The 10989-nt window shown below is 44.6% G+C and overlaps 1 protein-coding gene across 1 annotated transcript in view; it reads right to left on the reverse strand.

Annotated features, from left to right (window-relative positions):
• LOC119386523 (mitochondrial chaperone BCS1) overlaps positions 1-10988 on the reverse strand; it is a 90502-nt gene extending 79514 nt beyond the window's left edge. Inside the window, exons 1-2 of the mRNA XM_037653788.2 lie at positions 10851-10988; positions 6290-6414 (exon numbers count right to left, since the gene is read on the reverse strand). Of these exons, the coding sequence (XP_037509716.1) occupies positions 6290-6400 (111 nt within the window). The 5' untranslated portion in view covers positions 6401-6414; positions 10851-10988. The remainder of the gene's footprint in view (positions 1-6289; positions 6415-10850) is intronic.
• Position 10989: the final 1 nt, after the last annotated feature.

Genomic DNA, 10989 nt, shown 5'->3' on the forward strand with positions numbered 1-10989 from the left:
CTTACTTAAATTTCTGTAATTACTTATTTATTTATTTCTATTATTTAACACTCGTTTAATTAACATTTCATGTAAAGAAAAGGAAAAAATCAAAATTGCCCCAACACTTTTTTTACTATAAATTATCTTTTTCGCATATTCCTTTTATTTTATTTTTTCACAAAGTCTACTGCTGCACGCTTCGTGGCCGATCCCCCGTAGTGGGTTGAGCTATTCCCCTAAGGAACCAACCAACCAACCAAGCATTGCACGCTCTAGAAAGGTAAAGGCCACTCGTGATTATGATAGTTTATGCAAACGTGTAACGGCACCACGAAAAGCATAACAGCTCCGCTGTAAAACAGTGCGACAGACAGAGGGCCAGCAAAAGAAGGGCACAGCACTGCTGTCTGTGGCCTTCTACTGCTCCTCCATCTTTTGCGCTGTTTTTATTTCAAACGAGTTCCTTCCCCCAAAGTTTTGCCTAATTGATCGGTAATGTTGATTAAATGACGGATAATGTGAACAGCTGTCACCTTGTGTTGAAATGAGTGGATCGCAAATGATGCTCATGCACAGTGTGACAGTTCTCCAGCACAGACCTTGTGCCTTGATTTCTTTTTTTTTTTTTTTATAGGTCGAACCCAAGAGATAAGTGTGGTTTAGGCATACGAGCCATAGGTACTTGTGTCACGGTGGCACAAAGGTGTACACTTAAAAAGAGACTTTCTTGCAGCAACAGAAAATAAAGCAGGCAAAGTTAGGGGCTCATGCTATGCGTGATGCCACGGAGGAGCAAAGGAAAACATGCAAGGGCAATTCAAAGTGTTCTCTAGCAGTGGCGTAGCCCCCGAAATTTTTTTCTGCCATGGCATACAGAGCACAGAATGACACTCGACCACATGTGCCTGCCCGGCCTCCACTTCAGAAGATCCAGGAGGTGCCTAGGCACAAGGACACTGACGGGAAATACAGTCTTGCAGAAAGTTGTCACTTCTTCCCCTTGCACTACAATTCAAAAGAACAGCCACGTTTTCCTTTGCCCTCATTGTCCCATGGTGCACACTGTCTCTTGCAGCTATCATCATTACCATGCCACTGTTGCTCTGAAAGTCAGGTGCTCCTTGTGCCTAGTTAGTGACGTGAGAAATGTCAAAAAAATTTAAGTTAAAGAAGAAAGCTCGAATTTTTTTGGTTTCTATTCATATCATTATTGCCCAAGGGTGCCAACTTGTGATCCATATCATTCTGTAATAATCAAACTGCTCTACAGAATGACCCTTTCTGAGATGTCTGACGAACTTGGCGACTATGGCACAAAGGTCATGTGGCAGGATATTGCTAAGATATAGCTGTGAATAGAAAACCAGTGCTTGATAATGATCACAGAATTACTTTACGCACACAGTGACAAACAATGTCTCGGTAAATCACCACCTCCCACCACAAATGTAATGTCTTATTCGTGTATTTGCTTACTTACTATACCCAGCGGGCCCAAGGTCATTACAGAGGGCAGTGGGGATGCATAAAGAATACAATATAAACAGCAAAGCAAAATGAGAAAACAAAAACAAAAGTGCATAGTAATAGGTGCAAAACACACAGCAAGACAATGACCCTTAGAATTGCACCGGGAATACATGAGAAACAATTTTCAAGCAGTAAGGGAAAAAAATAGGGCTGCAACAACCACATATAAATTTAGAGAAAAACGGTGGGTTTACGGAATACATTATTATCTGTTATATATGTGATCTCACGGGGAAAGTGATTTCAGCAGACACAAGTTCTGGGTATGAATGAGTCATGAAAACTCTTCCATGACAAGATGGAATCCCAACCTTATTGTGGTGATCAATGCACACTGATGTGTACGATGATTCAATTTTTTTTCAGATAGCAGTTGCAGGACATTTTATGAGAAAGGCATAATGAAGCTACCGATCTGCAATGACAGAGAAGAGCAAGGGACAAACTTAACTCCATGGCAGTTGCACTACTTGGCGAAAACAACTGATGGACGCTGAACAAGGTGAAAAATATTTACTGACGTTTCGGCTCCCACATGGGAGCCTTTGCTCTCAATGAAAGGTGAAACACGAAGGCAATGAGGTTATACAGTAAAATACCACTTGAACGAACGTCAGTTAAACAAACTATTTAGTTGTACAAACTTTTTTTTAATCCGCTGCCGAAGTGCCATTGGACCATTTTAGTTTAATGAAATTAGTGCAGAGCGCATTTCAGTTTTACACCACCCAATGCCTCTCACATTGTATTGATAAGAAATTGCCTGAAAGACTGGGTACAGACAGCGCTTTGCGTTTTGAGGACTATGTCTCCTGTGACTCTTGCGTTGAGACATGCGTTACTCTGTTGAGAGAAGAGATTGTAGCGAGTGTCCTACTTCAGGAAAAAGAAGAGGAGGAAGAAGAAGTAACTCTTGTAGAGGAAGTACCAAGAATTTCAGCTAAAGAAGCAGTGGTGTACTTGGAAATCGGCAGAAAGATCCGAGCTTCTCTTTTACAACCCCACACTTAGGGGCAGGCCTCCCAAAGCATACGACAGAAACAGGCAAAATATCCCTGTAGACAACCAGCTCAAGGTACTGAGTCTAGTGATTGAGAACAAAGGTACAAACAGGGAAACATTAAGGAAATTAGGCACGAAGGTAACAAACACCCTGAGATTAATCAGAGTAATTGCTAACAAGCACCAGGGTATGAAGGAAGAGAGTATCATATGGCTGATACAATCCTTCATAATCAGTCAGATCACATACATAGCAGCCTTCCACAGCTAGTTTGCAGCTGAAACGACCACAATTAACAACCTGATAAAAAGAGTGAACAAACTAGCACTAGGGATCCCCGTCAGTACAAGCACGTATCTCTTCCTAAAGTTAGGACTCCACAACAAACTGAATGAACAAATATCTCAGGCAGAACGACTAACCAAAACCAAACTGGATGGAATATACTACGCAAGCTAGGAATACAGAGAAAAGAGGACGATAACGAGAGAAATTAGTGACAAAATTATAGTACCAAATATACCCAAGAACATGCATCCAGGTTACAAGGGCAGATGCACGAATAGAGCAGAGAAAATGATCTAAAGCTATGGGTGAGACGAAAGAGCCGCCCTCGTAGACGCGGCTGAATACCCAAACAGAAATAGCTACGTAGCAGTAGTCGTAGATGATACCCGAAACCTCCTTACAAGCGTGTTAGTTCATACCAAATTTTCCGAGACAGCAGAGGAGGTAGCCATTACACTAGCATTGGCCTCCATGAATGCTGAATACATCATTAGCGATTCTACGGAGGAATTCAAAATTATGCTAAGGGCAGGATGTCCCCTGAGGTGTGGCACATGGTCAGAGTTAACGAAGCAACATTCTCCAATGCAGAGAAGAACGACGGATGACTGCTCTGGTTCCCAGGGCATACAACTCCACACATTCACGCAATTCACCCCAACGAGGTAGCACACTGCGACACTCGAGGTCTTACTCGCCGAGCTGAGCAAGCAGTCACTTCCATTGGGCAGGGGAATGTGGAGGAGGAGAGCTGCAGAGAAAAAGACAGATTAACAAGATTTAGCAATATTACCAAATTCTATCAAAATCAGAGGTGCATTTTACCACTGCCTCACAGTAAACTGAACAGAGCTGAGCCCGTTGCTCAGAGGCGATTACAGACAGACACCTATCCGAATCTCGTGCAATTAAAGACCCCGAGATATACGTGAGCGACACATGCAAGCTATGCAAGTCTGCTAGGGCCACCCTTCAACACATGTTGTGGGGATGTCCAATATATCAAGACCAAATGGCAGTCTCCCCGGAAGATCTGTGGGCGCGGTGGTCGGCCGTGCTGCTCAGTTCAGAACTCTCGGACCAACTTTGAGCCAGCCGCCCAACGAGCCTTGGAGGCCGCCCGGAGCAACAGCTCCAAGTGGCCATCTAGGCAGCCCCAGGCAAGCAACATCATTATTGTCATTAATTTCACAGTAAATATCACAATTATCAGTGAAAAGATTAACTGAAGAGTAAGTGTTAGCCGGTCACTTATATAAATGAGAGAGAAGAGGGGCACAAAAATGGAACAGATAAGGTTGTTCACTGTTACAAGTTGTGAACGGTTCGCAAGAAAAGCAAATCATGCAAGTACGTTAGGGTGTATGCTAAGACTGCTTCATTTACGAAAGACAAGTTGATGTCACAGTTTGGAAGAATAAAGAAATATGCAGTATTTGAGGAAGAAAATTAGACACCTAAGCACCACCAGAAGAAAGATGAAGCACAAGAAAATAGCATCACTCACAACCTAATTTATTCACAGGAGAAGAGCCGAAAATATATAAGCCGCACCACACATGCACAAACAGCACTGCCTCACCTAATCACAGCACATCAAACATGAGGACACTGCAAAGCCGGTTCTAATACGGCAAAGAAGTATAATATTCGAGCTAAGACATGCGCAAAACCCCAGACGTGTCACTTGTGCACAATTCGGCTTTCTTTTTTACCCGAAAAGCTTCCATTATTTCTCGGGCCAGTGCATCGGAGCTTTTGGCAAGAACGGAAACGCTGGAAAACCTCACCTCACACGAGCCGGAATTACAATGTGCAGGCAAATGAGCCGACAAATCGTTTCGAATAGATAGTTTGTGCTCCATAACTCTGACGTTCAGACACCAACCAGTTTGGCCGATGTAAATCCAAGCACAACTGAGTGGGATTTCATGCACCCTTCCAACCGAGCGATCCACATACGACCAAGCGTGTTTGTTCCTTCATGGGGAGGGCCTCGGTGGTTTAGAAATGCGTGGGCACAGGCCGGGTAACTTGCATGGCGGAGAAAAAAGTACAGGCACATCGTACCTGCGAGACACGCTCCTGGAATACCTTACGACCATAAGGAATGACCCTATTTCTTTGTGCTTCGTCTTTCTTCTGATGGCATCTAAATTTTTTCCTCAAGGCCGCCTAGCCTAGCAACAAGTTCTTCCAATCATGCAATCTGCCTGAGACCAAGGATGCAATGAAGGTCACGTGTGAAATGCATGAGCCGAGTTTCTCATGAAAATGGATAAAGAAAGGATGCCGGGCTATGTTTAAAAAAGGAGTTCAATTCTTTAAAAGAGATGAGTATGGTTTTGCATGGTATACTAGTGAGAGAAATGGGATGAAAGTTCAAACTCTCCAATCATTGGGAATACAGACTGTTTACAAGGATTGGTCAAACAATTTAGTAAGGATTATAGAATGCATGACCTTGTATTCACCAAGAAGTTACAATTAATGTTGTCAGCACCACAGGAAAAGGAAATTTTAAGATTTTCTATAATGCTCTAAATGCCTGATGCCTCAAATTTGACTGGGTCCACGAGAGGAGTATCAAAAAGAGGGTACTCGCAATTGTCAAAAAAAAAAAAAACATTGTTAGCAAAAGCCTACGCAAAAACATTGGTGAGAATAGAAGCACATTTGTTTGATGGGAATGGCACCATCAGAAGGCGTCAGTAGTAATGTGGTAGGGTATTTCTTCTTGCTTATGTTGCAAAATTGTTTAGTATTGTTTGTCAGCCCCTGGCGTTCTTGAACAGAGCCTTGTACTCAGTAGCCGTGAGAAAGTAGGACTGCAATCATTGTTGAGAATACTACATCAACTTTCCAGAGCAAAGCAAATGCTTCTTCTTATTGGAGCACCTTTTTTAAAGATTAACCAAGGTTATTCCTTGTCACAGCTCAATAGCAGCACAAACTTAAGACGTTCAACAGTATCCTTAAACAATTCCCAGTTAGTGACAACAGAACGCTGTGAAAACTCCGCAGAGTATTTGTCCACAAAAAGAGCTAGTTCATAGCTAATGGCATTAAGTAATAATGTTAGCTGGGGTTTTACGTCCCAAAACTACAATATGAGGGATGCTGTAGTAGAGGGCTCCGCAAATTTCGACCATCTGGTGTTCTTCAATGTGCACTGACATCACACAGTACATGGGCCTCTAGCATTTCACCTCCATCGAAATGCGACCACCACGGCCAGGATCGAACCCACGACCTTCGAGTCGGCAGCCGAGCACCATAGCCACTGCTCCACCGGGCAGACAATGGCATTAAAGTCAGCTCGTCTATAATCTCTAATGCATTTAGTCTGATTTAGGTGGTTACAGACAGGAATTTGAACATCAAAATGTGGTATGTTAGTTTGCACAAGATGTGAAATACAGGATGTGGTCTTCAAAAACTCCCGTCATCCTTGTGCAAATAAAACACAAGGTACAAATCACAAACCTGCATTCCCTTCCGCAGTGCTGCCGCTGCTGCACCAACCCCAAAGAGGCCAAATCCAGCCCCAAAATATGGGTTGGTGCCGAGCTGTGACAGATACTCGGCCACTGTCATCCCTGCCTCGAGACCTGCAACACACATAGGTTGTATATTTTCAATTGCTCAGGAACATCTCACCCTCGGTGAGCAGCACTGTTTGGCTAAGCTGGTAGCAGCTAGACATTATGAAATAACATCATAAGCAGGGCTGCTATTTTAAAGCGGCATGTTATGCTAAATTACCATTCGCTCTTGAAAAAAGACCGGTCCCAAGACTTGGGGGATATGGTCGTGTGACTTGATCATCCCTGCAAACTGTTTCCCCGGTTTTCAGGGATGATCAGGTCACACGACCATATTCTCCAAGTCCTGGGACCGCTCTTTTTTCTAGAGTGGAGCTGACAGGTACAGTCGCTGGATTTATACGCATTCTCAGAGCATCTCTTAGAGTGAAAGTGTCATAAGCCAGAAGGAAGTCAGCCAACTCCTCACTGGCTGTCTTCGGACTGGTCTTGCAGAGCGCTAACTTCAAACTCTGAACATAACGCTCAGTCAGTCCGTTGCTGCTTGGGTGATACGGTGCGGTCCTTGCGTGCCATATGCCCCTTTGCTTGAGGTAGGCTTGGAATTCTGCAGAAATGAACTGGCTTCCATTGTCAGACACAAGTGTTTCTGGAAATTCAAATCTGCAGAACAGTTCATGAATGCAAACAATGGTTGCCTCTGAAGTAGTGGTGGTCATGGGACATACTTCTGGCCACTTGGAATGGGCGTCGACTAATACTAAGTATGATATACCTTTTATTGGACCTACAAAGTCCATGTGTAGGCATTGCCACAGACGTGTCGGCCAAGACCAAGGACGGAATGGTGCTTTTACTGGCAAACTGCATTTCTCTGCACATGCGTGACAAGACCCAACACATCTCTCTATGTCATGATCGACGTTTGGACACCACACATAGCTTCTTGCAAGCTCTTTCGTGCGCACCACTCCTGGATGTCCCTCATGTAATACATCTAGGACAAATTTACGGAATTTCTGTGGTACCACCGCATGCATTCCCAGCATGATATACCCTTGATATAAGGAAAGCTCTAGTTTCCTGCAGAAAAATGGTTTCAGGTTCACAGATACGCTAGAAGGCCAGCCTGACAAGATGTACTGCATTACTTGACAGAAAACTGGATTCCGTGCCGTTTCTTCCACGATCTGTTTACTGCAGATGGGCATGCTGTCCAAACGTAAAACCAGAAAAGATTTGTTTGCCCATTCTGTTCCCAGTTGCTAAGTTGGAAGGCACAATAAGCAATCAGTGTCCATGTTCTGCGCTGAAGGGTGAAGCTGCAATGAAAAGGACTATGCAGAAAGCGTGACTGCCCAGCGCTGCAGTCTGGCAGCTGTAATGGCAGGAATGCCTGTTTTGGGGTCAAAGATCGTCTCAAGTGGCTTGTGATCTGCGAGCAACACAAACCTCCGTGCGTAAACATAGTGATGAAACTTCTTGACTCCAAAAACAAGCGCTAGCAATTCTTTCTCCAATTGGCTGTAACCTGGTTCAGCCTTTGTTAACGTGCGTGAAGCATAAGCTATTGGGTGAACTTGGCCATGAGAAATATGCGACAAAACAGCGCCTTTCTTGCAGGAGGAAGCGTCGCATGACAACTGAAATGGCAAACTGGGGCCATAGTGAATCAGAATAGGCTTTGACGACAGCAGTTTTTTTACTTGAACAAACGCACTTTGACAAACGGCGTTCCATTGCCAGGGTTCGTCCTTACTCAAGAGCTTGTTCAAAAAAAAAAGAGTATGGACGAGAGATTCGAAACAAACTTTTTATAGTAATTAATGAGTCCCAACACTGACAGCATCTGCTGTTTGCCTTTGGAGCTGGTGCATTTGCAACTGCGACCAATTTTTCATCCATCGGTCGAACACAGTCTTTCGTGATGACGTGACTCAAGTATTGTAGTTCATTGCAAAAAAAATTACATTTCAAAGGTTTCACGCGAAATTTGCGTTCTGATAGACGCTTCAGCACTCCTTCAAGGTTGAGCAAGTGTTCTGCTTCTGTGTGGCCCGTGATAAGGATGTCATCAAGATAACAAGTTACGCCGTTTAGTCCTTTCCGTGTGTTATCCATAATACGCTGAAATACTGCGGAAGCAGATGAAATGCCAAATGATAGGTGGTTGACCAAAAAAAAAGCCCTTGCGTGTGTTCAGTGTTCAGCATAAGGTATTCTTTGGATTTGTCGTCCATTTCAACCTGCTGATACGCTCTGCTAAGGCCAATCTTCGAAAAATGCTGTCCACCTGCCAGCGCGGCAAATAGCTTGTCCGCTTTTGGTAGAGGATACCTTTCGATGTCCAGTATCGGGTTTAGCGTGACTTCGTAATCACTGCACAGTCTGACTGAAACATCGCGTTTGACAACTGGCACGACAGGCGTAGCGTACGGGTTTGTTGTAACGGGTGTAATTATCCGTAGCTCTTGCAGCTTGGACAATTTCTGCTCGACAGCAGTTTTTAGAGCGAATGACACGCTTCTGGCTTTGAACAATCTTGGCTTTGCATCACTCCTTAGAAAGAGGGTAGCCTTTTCTCCCTTTACTGTGCCGAGTTTGTCCCTGAACAGGTCCTGATAGCAGTTCAGCAAGGACTCGAGTTTAGGCGATCTGTCAGAGCCATTTGTGTTTCCCACCTGCATGTGGTAAAGACCTTGTATTTGCACCCAGTTCAGCTGGAGGTGCTGTAGCCAACTGCGCCCCAGCAGCAGCGATAACATGCGGTAGAAGCTTGCCCAGTGCTTTAACTTTGTGCACCTGAAATTCTTCCTGTGCTGTTGAGCGTGTAGCAGATGCGTTTTGAATAGCAGCTTCAATGGCTATCGCACAATCAACTGCTGTGTGAAACTTTAACCGATTTTCTTCTGCAAATAAACTTCGTTGTATGTCAGACAGCAGCAAACCGCAAACAAATCTGTCCCTTAAGGCTTGATCAAGAAAAGTACAGAACTCACAAGTTTGCGCAAGTCTACGCAGCTCTGCGGCATACTGAGTAATAGTCTCTTGCAGCAGTTGTGAGCGGCGATGAAATGTGGCTCTTTCGTCAATATAGACAGTTTGGGAACAAAGTGGTTTCGCAGTAAACCTAGAAGTTTTTCAAAAGACTCGAGCATCTCAGGAGACGTTAACAACTTCAACAATGTGTATGTCTTCGAGCCTACCAGGCTTATCAAGGTAGTAGCCTTCTGCTCCTTCGAGACTTTGTTAGCACGCGAAAATGCTTGGAGGCATTCTTCGTAACTAGCCCTATCGGCCCAAGTGTGCCGACATGGCTTCGCTGACTTGTCTTCATGTGGCAGTCCACCAGGGTCCCAAGAACCTTGCCGCCAAGAACTATGTCGTGTTCCGGGCATGAAGACGCCGACAGTACTTAAACATGCTATATTCGCATGCCAGCAATGTAAGGATAACCAAGAGTGCTGAAGGAAAAGTGCGCAGCCATGCGCCAAGTGCTTTTATTCACATTGTGGGCAAGGGTGTTGTGATATGGGCAGCGTGACAGAGTATCGCGCGAGCACACATGTACAGATATGCAGCAGAGATGCTCTGAGAATGCGTATAAATCCAGCAACTGTACCTGTCAACTCCACTCTTGAAAAAGACCATTCCCAGGCCTTGAGGGATGTGGTAGTGTGATCATCCCTGCAAACTGTTTGCAGGGGTGATCAAGTCATACGACCACATCCCCCAAGGCTGGGACCGGTCTTTTTCAAGAGTGGAGTCCCACCATGGGATTAGCCAGACAGGTGGCAACACCCTGTACAGGACGTAAATAAAGTTATTTTAATCCATCCCAAAGCCGGTCCCTGGTCGAAACAATGAATAAATGTAATTTTTATGTTTTTGTACATGCGCCTGCACTTCATAGTGTTACAAGGAATGTGAACTTACTGTGCATATTTATATACACACGTGCTGCTGACATGTATGATGCAATGATGACCGCGTATGATAAGGATATTGATCAGAGCACTTCTTTCTATATGCCCGACATGATTAGTCACTCGCTCGTTCTCACTGAAAGTGAGTTTGTACTTTTCGGTTGTTGCCGCGCCGTACTTTAATGTTTTCATATGTAAGGCAATCAGATCGAGAACGCCTCGTACTGTGAATGGCCACCGTGGGAAATTATGGACCACACCGTCTTCCGCGTTCTCTTGTATTTAAATTTCGTCCTCCCAAAGTGCCGCTCTTCCGAAGTTGTTGTACGGCTGTCCCAACGAGGTGACGAATTTAGAAAACCCTGCGGACAACAAAGCGCTTTCGAACGCTGAGAGGCGAGTTTCCCGAGAGGTAAGGTAACACTGGCACGACATAAAGTTCGCTGGTGTGAGTGAGTGTTCATACCCTCCAGCCAATTGTGAAAACCGCGCGAAGCGAAACCACACCAGCGAGAACATGATTGCGAATCACCGCATGGGCCGGAAAGCTGTTGCAGCCACAGTGTTGCAACTTACCGTACTGCAGCCCAAGCGTGAAGGCGAAAACTTGAAGACACGCCGATGTAAGTACAGACCTTTACATGACGGTAGGAAGTACTGCACCCATCGTACCGTACTATGTTTCAAACTTCGCGTGCACGATACTTCGGAGGAA

This window comes from Rhipicephalus sanguineus, chromosome 3 (assembly GCF_013339695.2).
Source record: "Rhipicephalus sanguineus isolate Rsan-2018 chromosome 3, BIME_Rsan_1.4, whole genome shotgun sequence".
Classification (NCBI taxonomy): Eukaryota; Metazoa; Arthropoda; class Arachnida; order Ixodida; family Ixodidae; genus Rhipicephalus; species Rhipicephalus sanguineus.